Source organism: Tupaia chinensis, unplaced genomic scaffold (assembly GCF_000334495.1).
Source record: "Tupaia chinensis unplaced genomic scaffold, TupChi_1.0 Scaffold000115_1, whole genome shotgun sequence".
Classification (NCBI taxonomy): Eukaryota; Metazoa; Chordata; class Mammalia; order Scandentia; family Tupaiidae; genus Tupaia; species Tupaia belangeri.
Window position 1 is genome coordinate 5828357 of NW_006159579.1, and position 14099 is coordinate 5842455.

The 14099-nt window shown below is 50.6% G+C and overlaps 1 protein-coding gene across 1 annotated transcript in view; it reads left to right on the plus strand.

Annotated features, from left to right (window-relative positions):
* The window catches only part of LOC102497756 (bactericidal permeability increasing protein), a 34165-nt gene extending 20993 nt beyond the window's left edge, over positions 1–13172 (plus strand). Inside the window, exons 13-16 of the mRNA XM_006144127.3 lie at positions 4568–4610; positions 8447–8510; positions 10372–10448; positions 12811–13172. Of these exons, the coding sequence (XP_006144189.1) occupies positions 4568–4610; positions 8447–8510; positions 10372–10448; positions 12811–12849 (223 nt within the window). The 3' untranslated portion in view covers positions 12850–13172. The remainder of the gene's footprint in view (positions 1–4567; positions 4611–8446; positions 8511–10371; positions 10449–12810) is intronic.
* The last annotated feature ends 927 nt before the right edge of the window (positions 13173–14099 follow it).

A 14099-nucleotide genomic window follows, 5' to 3' on the forward strand; every position in this document is an offset into this window, starting at 1 on the left:
AAATTCAGAGAGACACAGGGGGATGGAAGGGGAAAGACAGAGAAAGAGATACAGAATGAGAGACGGGGGAGGCACATTCAGAGGAAGTCAGGGGACCAGCATATGGCATAATGGTTATGTCGCTGGATTCCCATGTAGTTGACTGTGGTTCGAGGCCTGGACCCAGTGACTTAAAACTCACACTGGGTGTGAGTGCGTATGTGCTCAAGATCCCGAGAGGAGAATGGAGGGGAAGGGATTGTGGCATGGCCATCCCCCCTGGGAGATGATTTCTTGCTTTCTGTCTCTCTGTCTCTCCAGTGAGCACACATGCCCTATAGCAACCTCTCTGGTGAGGGCACTCCAGAACTTTCTGTCCAGGAGAGTACCACTGGGGCCAGGAATGGTAGGGATGCCCAGGGCTGTTGTATCGAAGTCACACTTGACCAGCAGTCTATGATTTTCACTCAGGTTCAGTACACCTGGGGGAGAATCAGAGGTTAGCAGAGATGGGGAGGAGGAGTCTGCAAGGTTTTAGGTCCCCCTTGAAGCCACCACTATTCTCTGAGGAGGTGACGTTGGAGCTGAGACCCGAGGGAGAGAAAGAACTAAGCTAGGGAAGAATGGTGGACAAGCATGCAGCGAGATGGAACAGAGAGTGCAAAGGGTTTGGGATGGCAAGAGAGCTTGTGTGTGAGGAACAGAAAGACTTGGGTGGCCAGAGGTGGAGGTGGGGAGGTGTGAAGTGAGGCTGGAAGGGTGCCAGGGCCAGGCAGCGCCGTCTCCTCCATGCGCAGCGGGAAGACATTGGCGATGCTTGTGCAGGGTCAGGGCAAGGTAGGGTTTAGAAACATTTTGATGAAATTTCCTCTTTTGTTGGTTGTCCTCGCTGGGGGCTGCAGGTGGCCAGAATGTACCCTGACATGAAGGTGCAGCTTCTCATCTCAATGTCCTCCCCGCCACACCTGTCCATGCACCCCATCGGTCTGACCTTCAACCCTGTCCTGGAGGCCCAGGCCTTCGCCGTCCTCCCCAACTCCTCCTTGGCCTCCCTCTTCGTACTCAACATGGTAAGCTGTCCCCGGATACAGGCAGAAGGGAAGCCCCAGGCATGGGCAAGAGCATTATTCTTGGAGTCAGGAGACCAGGTGTAAATCCTGCCAAGGTTCAAACCCAGACAGGGTGGCTGCAGAGACCGAGATCAGAGTCCTACACGCAACTGCTTCGGTTCCTGCAGGCACCCACTCGTCCAGCCATTCATCTGCACATCTCTACTCATCCAATTACTCATTCACTCAGCTTTTCATTCAGTCCATTTTTCGTCCTGTCATTGGCGTGAAACCTGTGTACTATTTCCGCATTAGTCACTCATATCTTTATTTATTCAGTAATACATGTGTTCATTCACTCACTCAGTTATCCGTCACATTGTTGACTTGAAATCGGCTCTACCTTCTCCAGTTCCCGCATGCATTCACTCGGTTGTTCATTTATTCATTTATGTACACTCGTGTTCAACTGATCATTCATTTGTACACTTGCTGGTTCATGATTTGTTCATATCGTTTACTCCTCCATGTCTGTAACTCTTCATTCCGTTGTCAATCCGTGCATGGGTTGGTTGTATTACCCCGTCACTCCACAAACACCAGGTGACAGCTGTGCATGCTGGCGCCTCCTCTGAAAATGCCCAGACTGCCACCCCCCCGGGCGGGCTTACACAGCTCTGTCCGGTCTCACGCTGAGACTCATTGTCCCCACTTTGCAGAAATAGTGGGTCCTGTGGGGTTACCCAGGATCACACAGACTGCACAGGAAAGCCAGGAGGGAAGCTTAGCTTTCTCCCTCAATGAATATTTTTTGAGTGAATCAACAAATGATTGGTGGAGAGAATAGGGCTGGCCTGACTCCAGCCCAAGGTCTATCTCACACAGTCCTCCCTAAAGCAGAAGGAGCAAGTGGAAAATAGGGGACCTTCCAGGACCCCTTGAGCAAAAGGAGATCTCCCTGCTCCTCAGTCTTTGTGGGCCTGACCGCGTGTGGACTACTCTGTGGGGCCGACACTTCCCCCTGTCCCAGAGGCCTGCAGAGCCCTGGGCCCCTCAGTCGGGCACGTCACCCCAGGCTTGTTGCTTTCCAGAGCACGAATGTTATTGTGGAGGTCAACGCCACATCTGGCAGGCTTGTGGGAGAGCTCCAGCTGGGCAGGTAAGGGGCCGTGGACTGGGCAGGTAAGGGGCCCTGGGAGCTGGGCAGGTAAGGGGGCCATGGGGACAGGAGGGACCAGCTCTCCTAGGAAGCCTCACAATGGACCAAGCATGATGGACACAGCATCCCCTCTTTGCAGACGATGAAACTGACACTCAGAGATGAAGCCCAAGGTCAGACATCATAGGGTGACCAACCATCCCAGTTTGCCCAAAACGATTCCTGCATTAGCACTGCAAGTCCTTTGTCCCAGGACACTGTCAGGCCCAGCTGACTCGGCCAGGAAGAGCTGGGAGCCACTGGACACTGAACCCCAGTGTCCAGCACCCCATGTTCCTGGCCTTCCTTAGCACTTGGAAATCCTACTTCAACTTCTTTTGCCCCATCCTTGGACTTCAACAACCACCACTTCGGGGAGACCCTGGAGTGCATGTGCCCCGGGATTGAACCCTACGCCTGGAGGCTGAGGTTAGGAGGGCAACTCCGGGATGAGGCTGCCTGCTTTGGGAGTGTGCTCTCCTGGGCGTGCACAGAACACTCCAGACTCAGCTTGCCTGACTATGAAGCAAGCCCAGTAAGGCTTCTGTGCCAATAACCTCACTGTGAGCATTAAATGAGGTGTGCATGTGCTGGGGGCTTAGGACACAGCAGGGAGACAATAAACGGGAAGGATATTAAGGAGAAAAATAGAGTCAAGGCATTTATGAGACAAAGAAATGGGTTACTATCTGTTGAAAATAACATGTATAATATTCTCTACTGGATTGGTGAGAAATGGGCATATGTTGGAATATTCACTTTGCAAGCGAAATAATGTGACTAAATGTATAAAAGAAATTGAAATAAATTTAAAAATTTTAAAACTTATAAATAATATTAAATAGTTCTAAAAAAGATAATAACTTTTTTTAATAATTCATTTATTTGCATTCATTCACTGTACATCATTACAACATACAAAATGAGATTTTCCATCTAGAGTACACTGTATATTGTCTCAATCAAGCACATCAACAAATATGTTATTCTTAGCAAATGATCTCCCATTTCTTGTTTTCTGTATGTTTTGCTTTTTCCCCCCATTGTCTCTCCAGTGAGCACACATGCCCTATAGCAAAAAAAAAAAAAAAAAATCTGTCTTAAAAAGAGAGAGAGAGGAAGCCAGAGCAATGAGGAAAGAAGGAGGAGGGGAGAGACGAGAGACAGAGCAGATGTGATGACCTCCACACTGAGACCCGGGGTTGCCTTTTCGTCACGTCCACGCTGCTTACATCGAGTGTTGACCCACATCCCCGCAGGCCCACGGTCTCTGGCACAGAGCTGTTCTCCACCTTGAGGTCGGCCTCTGGGGCTTACACACTGTTCATGTCTCCAGCATCACTCTGACGTGTGCTTCAGAACATGTGGGTCTAATTTTCCCTGAAGCACCCATGGGCCTCTCGAGTAGAGGAGCCGGAGGTGATCCAGCTGGGTGTCAGCCTAGCAGACCTTCTCAACTGTGTAAGAGATGGGGCCGGGTGGGGCGGCAGGTAAGGGGATGCGAATCCACAGAGCAGGCGTCCTGGGGCTGCTGAAGACCAAGTTTCCAGCTTTGTCCAGTGTCGGAGCCAATAAGGACTTTGGCTCTAGAGAGGCCTGTTTGAAATCCTGCTTTGCTAACTGGTAGCTGTGTGATCTTGGGCAGGCAGCTTGACCTCTCTGAATGTCAATTTCCTCATCTGTAAAATGGGAGTATGGTGATCCCTCCCTCTAACTCAATGGGATAAAACCCCCCACACAGTGCATTGGTCTGTAAGTAGCCATGTAATCTCCCTCTTTCCTTGAGATCACTGTTAAAATATCTTTGTAAAGGCCATGCAAGGGGGATCGTTTATTGGCTCAGATAACAAAGAAGTGTAAGGCTTTCAGGCAAGAGTGGACCCAGGTGCTCAGATGAGGTCCTGGGAATCGGATTCTTTCCATCGCTTGGCCCTGCTGTCTATTGTACCAGCTTCCTCTCTGGCAGGCTGTCACTAACTAGTGGCACGACAGTCACCAGTCACCTCCTATTTTCCTGGAAATAAGAGAACAGCTCATTCCCAATATTCGTAACCAAATCCTGGGACCAACTCTCCTTGGGCCAGCAGGGGTCACAGGCAATCATGGGGCAGGGATGCAGATGGTGCCCTTTGGCCCACACTCCCCAGAGCATAACCATATGGGGCCGGGTGACCTCCCCAGAGAACAGTCAGGGAGCCGTGACCAGAGGAAAGGGAATGATCCTGGGTGGGAAAGTAAAATGGTGTCCCCCAGAGGGGGCCCCTCCTTCCCATCAACTGTGTTTCCACACAACTCAGGCCAGGGAGCTGGGGGGTCACAGTTTCTCCTCTCCCCTTCACAGGCTGACCCTGGCACTGAAGCACTCGGGCGTGGGCCCCTTCTCGGTGAGTCTGAAGCCCATGGTGGCTCCTTCCTTCCCCTGATTTATGGGGACAGGTCACAGGTTCCTGGCATTATTTGGGAGGTCACTGGTTCATCTGCATAAAATTTGCTTGTGAATTAATGGTGCAAAGGGCTTTGTAGGCAGAGACCTGTGTGGGCCTCCTGCATAAAATTTGCTTGTGAATTAATGGCGCAAAGGGCTTTGTAGGCAGAGACCTGAGTGGGCCTCCCAGCTCCCTGTCTGCTCACGATAGGGCCTTGGGCAAGTTGTTTCTCTTCTCAAAACTTGAAGCTTTCTTCCCACCCCCAGGTTCATGTGGTGAGGTTGAAATGGGATGAAATGAGCAAAATTCACAGAAAACCTGCTCAGCAAATGTTCGTTTAATCAACAGGCTGGTTGCTTTATTGAGCACCTATTACGTGCAGGTCTTGTTCTAGGTGTGGGGAGTATGCTGACAAAATGACAGGACTAATAACTTCTCAGAGCCAGACATCACTCAGGAGAGACAGTGAGAAATGGAGACCACTTCCATCAGGAACGAAACTATAAAAAACTAAAGGGCGGGAACCAGCAGTTGCCGTAACGGCTGTGTCACTGGACTCCCACGTAGTCGACCGTGGTTCGCGTCCCGGACCCGGTGGCTTAAAACTCACACCGGGCGTGTGTGCGTGCGTGCCCAGGATCCCGAGAGGAGAATGGAGGAGAAGGGATTGCGGCGTGACCATCCCCCCTGGGGGGTGATTTCTCGCTTTCTGTCTCTATGTCTCTCTGTCTGGCGAGTGCACGCGCCCTATAGCGAAAACCTCTCCAAAAAAAAAAAAAAAAAACCTAAAGGGCATGGGGTAGAAAGTGATAGGGAGAATTAAGGGTAAAAGGGTGTGATCGGGGAAGGCCTCTCTGAGGAGGTGATACTTGGACTGATGGATGAGAAGGGGCCAGCAGAGGGAGCCACAGGTGCAAAGGCCCTGTGGTAGGAGCAAGCTCGTATGTCCGGGGAATGGAAGAAGCCAGTGTGGCTGGAGCAGAGCAAGCAGGGGCGGGAGGAGATGTGGCTGGGGAGGCAGACAGGGGCTGGCTCACCCGGGGCCATCTGGCCTAGGAAGAGGAGGAGGACAGATTGTGCATGAAGGTGATGAGTGACATGCTGATTTACACCTGCAGAAAAGACCTCCCTGACTGGGACGTGAGCCATGGGTGAGAGAGTAGGAGAGTCAGGCCAGGTGGGCAGGCTGGCACCCACGGTGCTGGGGTGGCTGGGACTCAGCCAGGAAGAAGGAGAAAGATGGTGGATCAGACACATATTTTGAAGGTAGAATGTGGTGAGAGGGAAAGGACAGTGAACAGGGTGTCCAGATTTGGGGTTTGAGCATCTGGGTCGATGGCAGAAATCCTTTATGGAGATGAAGAAGCAGCAGGCGTGGGGAGAAACCGGCATCCCCCAGCCTAAGGAGCTGGTTCTGCCTGGAGCCACTGGCCATCAGAGAGGTTTGCCCTGCTGCCCTTACCCAGGGCATGGCCGTGAGTTTCCTATGAATGAAGCGGCCCAAAAGCATGCTCTTCAGCACCCACCATTCAGAGCATTGCCGTGTCTTACACCAGGCCACGCCGCGTGGGTTCTGTCAGGGTCTTACTGCACGTGGACTGAGTCTCCGGGCCCAGCCCATCCCCACCGCTCTGGAGAGCTTCCCTTACCTCTCTGAGATGCCCCTCCAGTTCCCCACCAAGTGGGTGCCAGGTAAGCCCTGAAGTCTTACTGCCCCAACACCCCCTCCAGATGCAGTGAAAATCCAGCCACTTCTGTCTAATGAGGTTACGACAAACAGGGCACGAGCCGCCTCGCTGTGTTTGCATGGATGTGTTGGTGTCAAGGCTCTGTCGGTGACTTGACCAAGTCGGTAACTAATTTCTGCTTTTGCAGAAAATAAAAATATACAGTTCCCAGGAGAGATGGAAAGACAGGCATCACGATTGGTGAGCTCAGGGAATTAGAACTCAGGAAGCGCAGTTGTTCCAGAAACAAAAACGTACATCCATATAAGTTGTAAATGTCATCATTACAAGCAATCGTCTTGAGGGTTTTACATTATTTTTAATTTTTAAAATGATTGCCAAGGCAAGAACAAGTGCACTGCAGAGCAATCATAACCTACAGGAACCTACAGAGATGCAAATCAAAGAAAAAAAAGGACCATTTATATTTTTGCCACTTAGTTAATAATTTAGAGTATATTCTCCTTGGCGTTTTGCTATGCCTATTTAATTTTAAAATCAGGAATGATATGGATTCTGTAGCCTGCTTTCCCTGACCCTAACATAGATCATGGATATCTTTATGAGGGTAATTACTTTTCTACTATATCATTCTTAACAGTTGCATAATATTTCCCAGTATCAAAGTATTGCCATTTCCCCCCAGTAGTTCCTCTATTATTGGACATGCAGGTAGCTTTTAATTTATTGTTTTGATTAAATTGATCACTTTATTGAGCAACCTTGCTTCTAAGCTTTTGCCTACACTCTGCATCATTTCTTGGACTAAATGCCTTGGAGTCATCCTCGCTTGCCTACAAGACACACATCTTTTTATTTATTTTTATTTTTAAAAAAATTCACAGGACCAGCAGATGGCGTAATGGTTATGTCGCTGGTATCCCACATAGTCGACAGCAGTTGAAGTCCTGGACCCAGCCAGTGGCTTAAAATTCATGCTGGGCTTGTGTGCGTGCAGGTCCAAAATCCCAAGAGAATGGAGGAGAAGGGATTGTGGCATGGTCATCCCCCCTGGGGGGGGTGGGGGGGTGGGTGATTTCTCACTTTCTGTCTCTCCATCTCTCTCTGTCTTTCCAGAGAATGCACAAGCCCACTAGCAAAAATCTCTCTCTAAAAAATAAATAAATAAAAGTTGCTGTCAGGCGTGTGTGTTCACTAGAGACAAAGACAGAGAGAGAAAGAGGAAAAGTGAGAGATTACCCACCCTCACCACCCCCACCCCAGCATGGGATGACCATGCCTCAATCCCTTCTCCTCCTATCTTCTCTTGGGATTTTGGGCAAATGCACCTGCATGCGCGCGTGCACACACACACACACACACACACAATATGTTTTTTTCAAGTTGCCAAGTGAAGGACTCAAACCCATGCTACCAGCCACGTGGGATCCAGTTGCTTTAACTACTACACCGCCTCCTGGCCCCAACCACACACCTTTTAAAGGCTTTCAATGAACATTTCCAACTAGCCCTCCAAAAGGTTGATTCAGCTTGCCATCTAGCCTGAAGTGTCTGAGAAGATGTGTTTTTTCTAAGTTGCCATGGCCATGTGCACTCACAGGAGAGAGCTGGAGAAACACGGGCAGGAAGGAAGCACTGCCATGGGGCTTGATCACACCCCAATCTCTTCTCCACTTTTCCATCCTGCCAGGATTTGGGGCAATCATACACGCACATGTGCACATGTGTCTGCACACACATACACACTCACACACACATACACATGGCATGTTTTTCAAGCTACCAGGGCCAGATTTAAACCGCAGTGAGGGTCAGAGTCGGTCTGAGAATGCATTTTTTTGGAAGCAAAATCTTGCACATTTAAATACTCTCTGATGACTTTCCTCATTGGCATAGAGTGTAAGACCTTGCACCTCACAATTCGGAATGCACTTTATATTCAGAACCTTTAGAGCAAAAGAAAGCACACAGATGGCCTTGACCCACGCCCAACTTGCACATCACCACGGTGTCCACCCCAGTGGCTTTCCCAGCTTTGAGGTTGCCCAGTGGCCTGGGTGGGAGGGAGGCTGACAGGATGGCTGATCCCATTCTCCTGATCTCCAGGTGAAAGTGCTGAAGAATGTCATGAACTTCATCCTTCCCACCATCGTGCTGCCCAGGGTTAACGGTAAGGAGCCCTGAGAAAGTCCTGGCTTTCAATCCTCGGGGAAGAAGGTGGGGTTGACTACCATGAGGCGTATCATGCCTGCCTAGTGGTGAGGGCTGGGCGTGGTTGCCTCAGACTGCATCTAACCTCGAAAGAAGATGGGATGACGGGAACTCAGGTGGGTTGAGTTGCTACTCGTGCCTCCATTACATCATCCAGTTCTTACAACGGCCCATGGGTGGGGGATAACTAACGTCCTTAATTTTCCTGGGAGGAACTGGAAGACCCGAATGGTGAAGTGACTTCAGGCACAGAGCAGGGGAGAGGTGACACTTGGGCGTGATCCCAGCTCTGAAGCCAGAGCCTTTTTCCAACTCTGGAAGGAGGGCCAGAGAGCGCCTCCCGCTGACCTTGACCAAGAGTTTACCAACCCCACGCTGTGAGAGCTTCGCGCAGGCCCGCCCCAGTCTTCGTGAGCTGAGGGCAAGAGCCCACACAGGGATTCACGTGATGCGACTACATGTTTAGAAATGATCAATTAAGCCAGCACATTATTAAATGTAGCAGGGATTATCCTCCCACCTGTTTCAAGGTAAGAGGATGACAACCTGACCTCAGAGATGAGGTAGGAGCTTGGGATTCAGGCCAGCCCCGTGGCCTGGTGGGTCCAAGGGCAAGATCCCACATGGCTGACAGAGCAGTTTGAATCCCAGCCCCATGGCTTGAAAAACACACCAGGCATGTATGCACGCTTGCCCAAAGTCTCAACAGGATGGACAGGTGGAGAAGAAGGGATTGTGGCACGACCATGCCTACTGGGCTATGCTTTTTCCCTTCTCCCTCTCTCTCGTTCTGGTGAGTGTACATGTCCTCTGGCAAATTTTTAAAAAAAGAAGAACTTGGAACCAGCAGTTAGCGTAATGGCTATGTCGCTGGATTCCCACGTAGTCGACCGCGGTTCGTGTGCCGGACCCGATGGCTTAAAACTCACACCGGGCACGTGTGCGTGCATGCCCAAGATCCTGAGAGGAGAATGGAGGAGAAGGGATTGCGGCATGACCATCCCCCCTGGGGGGTGATTTCTCGCTTTCTGTCTCTATGTCTCTCTCTGTCTGTCTGGCGAGCGCACGCGCCCTACAGTAAAAAAAAAAAACACCCAAAAAAAAAAAAAAAAAAAAAAAAAAAAAAAAAAAAAAAAAAAAAAGAAGAAGAAGAACTTAGGTAGGGGACCAGCAGTTGGCATGGCTTTGTCGCTGGACTCCCATATAGTCGACCACGGTTAGAGTCCCAGACCCAGTGGCTTAAACTCACTCCAGGCATGTGTGCATGCATGCCCAAGATCCTGAGAGGAGAATGGAGGAGAAGGGATTGCGGTGTGGCCATCCCCCCTTGTGGGGTGATTTCTCGCTTTCTGTCTCTCTGTCTCTGTCTTTCTGGCGAGCACACGTGCCCTATAGCAAAAACCTCCCCACCTCATCCCCCAAAGAGAAGAAGAAGAAGAAGAAGAAGAAGAAGAAGAAGAAGAAGAAGAAGAAGAAGAAGAAGAAGAACTCAGAATTCTGCAGAGTTCTATATCAGAATGTGGCAGTGCAGTGGGAGCTGGCCCCTGCCTCTGGCTTCATTCTGGGCCCGGAGGGGCTTGATGCACACGTGCTCCATCCGTACCTCAGCTGCCCCTGAGCGGCCCTCAGCAACGCTGTGTCAGGGAAGAGGCCTGTGCAGGGCCTGTGGTGGAGAACAGGGTGGGAGGTGCAGACTCCAGGGCAGCCTTCCCAGGGCTGGCACAGGGTGCAGGGAGCTGCCCACCCTGGCTCTTTCACCTTCCCCTCCCCTGCCCTGCACTCTCTCCTCCCCTGGTCCTCATCATTGGTGTCCATCACAGAGAGGATGCAGAGAGGCTTCCCACTCCCGCTGCCTGCCAGGGTCCAGCTCTCCAACCTGATGGTACAGTCTCACAAGGTGAGTCGCCAACGTCCCTTTTCACCACAGCTCCCCTAACAATAGTAACCTATTGCCACAGCACTTCTGCTCTGGCAAGCCCCGTATCAGGTGCTTTCTACCCTTACAACAGCCCTGGGGAGCAGCACTGTTAATACACGGAGCAGAAACACCACAGAAAAGCCACAGTGTGTTAAACAAAGAGTCAAAGCCTGGCTCCTGCTTTCAACCATCACTGTGGCGTTCTTACATAACACTTGGTTAAAAAAAAATATATAGACCTGATGGTCTAATGGTTGCATTGCTGGACTCCCACCTAGCCGACCATGGTTCGAGTCCCAGGTCCAGCAGCTTAAAACTCACACCGGGCACATGTGCATACATGCCCAAGATCCCAAGAGGAGATTGGAGGGGAAGGGTTTGCAGTGTGGCCATCCTCCCTGGGAGGAGGGTGATTTCTTGCTTTTTGTCTCTGTCTCTCTCTGTCCCTCCAGCAAATGCATGCACTCTATAGCAAAACTCTTTCTCTAAGGAAAAAAAAAAAAAGGAACTCCCAGGGTCAGCCCCACAGCCTGTAGGTTAAGGGGGCTGGATCCCACATGGCTGACTGCATATATGAATCCTGGCCCCAGCAGCTTGGCAGCGGGGCGGCGGGGAAGGAAGTCATTACCTGAATATACGTATGTCTTCTTTGGCATCCAGCACCTTGCTAGGCACTGGGAGGTGTGTGCCAGCGTCTGGCAGACTCCAGAGCAGAGCAGAGGCTCCCTCCCCTGTGTGACGTTCCTCCTGCTCTTGCCTGCCTTCTCCCTTGGCCCCAGGGTTTCCGCTCGCCTCTCTCGCTGGGCAGGTGCAATCTCTGCTTATTCCCCTGTCCTTCCTTACAAGCTGGAGAGCTCCAGGATTCCTCCCCACCCCTCCCAACCCCAGCCTCTTCTTTTCTACCAGAGCTGGCTCTTCCTGGTTGCTCTCATCAACTCCCTCAGGATTAACTGCCATACCCCTCTACGCTCCCACCCTCCTCGTTTTTCTAAACTCCTGACTTGAGCACACCCTGGCTTTTCAGCACCAGCTTCCCCTAGAGCCCCTCCAGCCCAGCATGTCCCAACAAAGCTGTTATCTTACAACAAAACCAGCCCGGCGTGCTAGCCTCGCTGCCTCAGTGGCTTTTCTGATAACGTGTGGCCCTCCTGGGAAACTCCCATGTCATCCAGAATCCTCTTGTCTCTGGGACCAACCAGTCTCCAGTGCTTTAGACTGGTGAGATAATGAAGTTGAGAGACTGCATAAAAAATAGCTGAGGTGGCCGCAGTGTGGAGGCTAAGGTGGCTGAATCCCACAAGGCTGACTGCAGTTCAAGTCCTGGATCCAGGACTTGAAAAACACACTGGAGGGAACCAGCAGGTGGCATTGTGGTTGCAGCACTGGACTCTCATGTGGCCAACCATGGTTCGAGTCCCAGACCCAATGACTTGAAAATCACATTAGGCATGTGTGTGTGTATATATATATATATATATATGCCCCAAATCCCAGGGGAGAATGGAGGAGAAGGGATTGTGACATAGCCGCCCCATCTTGGGGGCTGTGATTTCTCACTTTCCCTTTCACCATTTCTCTCTTAACTTTCTCTGTCCAGCACACATACCCAATGGCAAAAACGTTCAAAAAAAAAAAAAAAAGAAAGAAAGAAAGAAAGAGAGAAAGAAAGAAAGAAAGAAAGAAAAAGAGAAACACACAGGGCATGTCTGTGTGCCTGCCCAAAATCCTAAAAAGAGAACAAAGAAGGGATTGTGGTGTGCCCATTCCCCCCAGGGAGTGATTTCCATCTTTTTCTCTCTCTGTCTCTTTTTAGTGAGCTCACACATCTTATAGCAAATGACAAAAAAGATAAAGAAAGCCTAGAGAGCAGCAGGAACCCACTCTTCCTGTACCCCACATTTTACCAAGTTCATCCTTTTAAAAAAAAATGACCCCATGGCACAATTTTAATTTCTTCGTTTCTAAAAATTCTGAGTGAAGGGCACAAAGGAGCAAAAGGATGCGGTTTTGCAGCCTTGATCAGAACGAGGGCTCCCTAGAGCGGGCACAAGGCAGCGATGACAAATGAAGGCCTCCACGGCAGCCCAGGGGTTTCCACAGCTGAGAAGGCAACAGCTGGCAGAGGCCTGCTGGCAGACGCCGGGCATCGGCAGCTGGGATGCGCAGACCCAGCAGCCAGACCCCGAGCAGCCCTACTGGCCCCTGCATCTCCGTGAGCAGACAGGTCTCACTCTACCCTTGCCTTCCTGATGGGCTGGCTCCCAAAGTGTCCTTCTTAAAAATGCAGCAGCCCCCACACTCACCATTTCCAGTTGATGACAGCATTCCCATCTCTTCCCAGAACTTCCTGCTGTTAGGTGCAGACGTTCACTATGACTGAAGCCTCGGGAGCTCTGGGGACTGTCTGCCCCGTCAGGGGAGAGAGGTCGTCAGCACCTGTTCCTGTTGGGCTGTGGGCACAGGACACCTTTCTCCGAGGAATCTTCTCTAGATCTTCGCCTATAGCCCCTTGCAGACTCTCTGAACTCAGATTCAGAAATGACCTAAACACCGGAACCTTGTTCGTGGGGAAAATGTGCATTGTTGTTGTGGGGATGATGAGCATCTTTCAAAGCTACATAGACGCGTCCTCTGGGAATTGCTTCCTGGTTATAACCATGATATTTCCGTTGTGCTTGACTAAAATACCCTGTCTTTCCCGTGTATTCAGTGTGCTGGCATGGTTTCTTGTGTCATGGTCGTTCACTTATTCATTCATTGTCTGTAACCAGTACGGCCTGCAGTGCCAGTTTTCAACACCCATACAATTGCTTCTTTTATTTCTATAATTAATCTCTTGAACCCCTTCCGGTCTACGTCAGCAGAAAGTTTCACTGTTCCGAGTGTCCTTGGGTGGTCTTTGTTTGGTTTGGTTTCATCCCAGAGAGAGTGAGTTTTGTTTACTAATGTTGAGCAGAGGGATCTAGAGGGTGGTTAGTCTGCCGGGATGTTGTCCCTGCCACTACCACACGGTGTCACTGTTGAACAGCGGTCCTGCACAGCCATAGTCCTCTCATGTAGGCGTCAGTCACTGATACTGTTTCTCCTGTCACTACCACATGGTATTGCTGTTGAATAGTCATCATCCACAGCCTGCATTTCCTGTCCCATGCTGCAACTCCACAGTAATAGTGCCACTGATCTGTGCTTTCCTGCCCTGTCATCGTGCCCAAAGCAGAACACGGGGCCAGGGGACAAAGGCCATTGGGGTTTTCAGTTTCAAACACATCCTTGGGAGCAATTAGCACTTCCCCATCACGGGTCCTGGGGTCATGATCTGACCAGATCACCAGCCTGGAATGCCCTTTGTAATAAGCTTCTTTGAGGAATCTGGGCCATTTCCTACCATGAGACACGAGGTGTCTGGTGACACCAAGCCACTGGGTAGGCTCCTACAGCCTTGCACGTCACATTGAACAGTCCTGGAAAGTCTCTCTTATCTGTTGACATTTGGTCTGAGACCAGCAGGTTAAGCAACCAGAAGGGCTCAAGGCAGACAGTGGGAATGGCCCCGTGACTAGGTGTAGTTTTAACTTCTGGAAGCGTCCCAAGGGCAAAAGTGGAAGGAGGTGAGCACAAGTTAGAAATCTT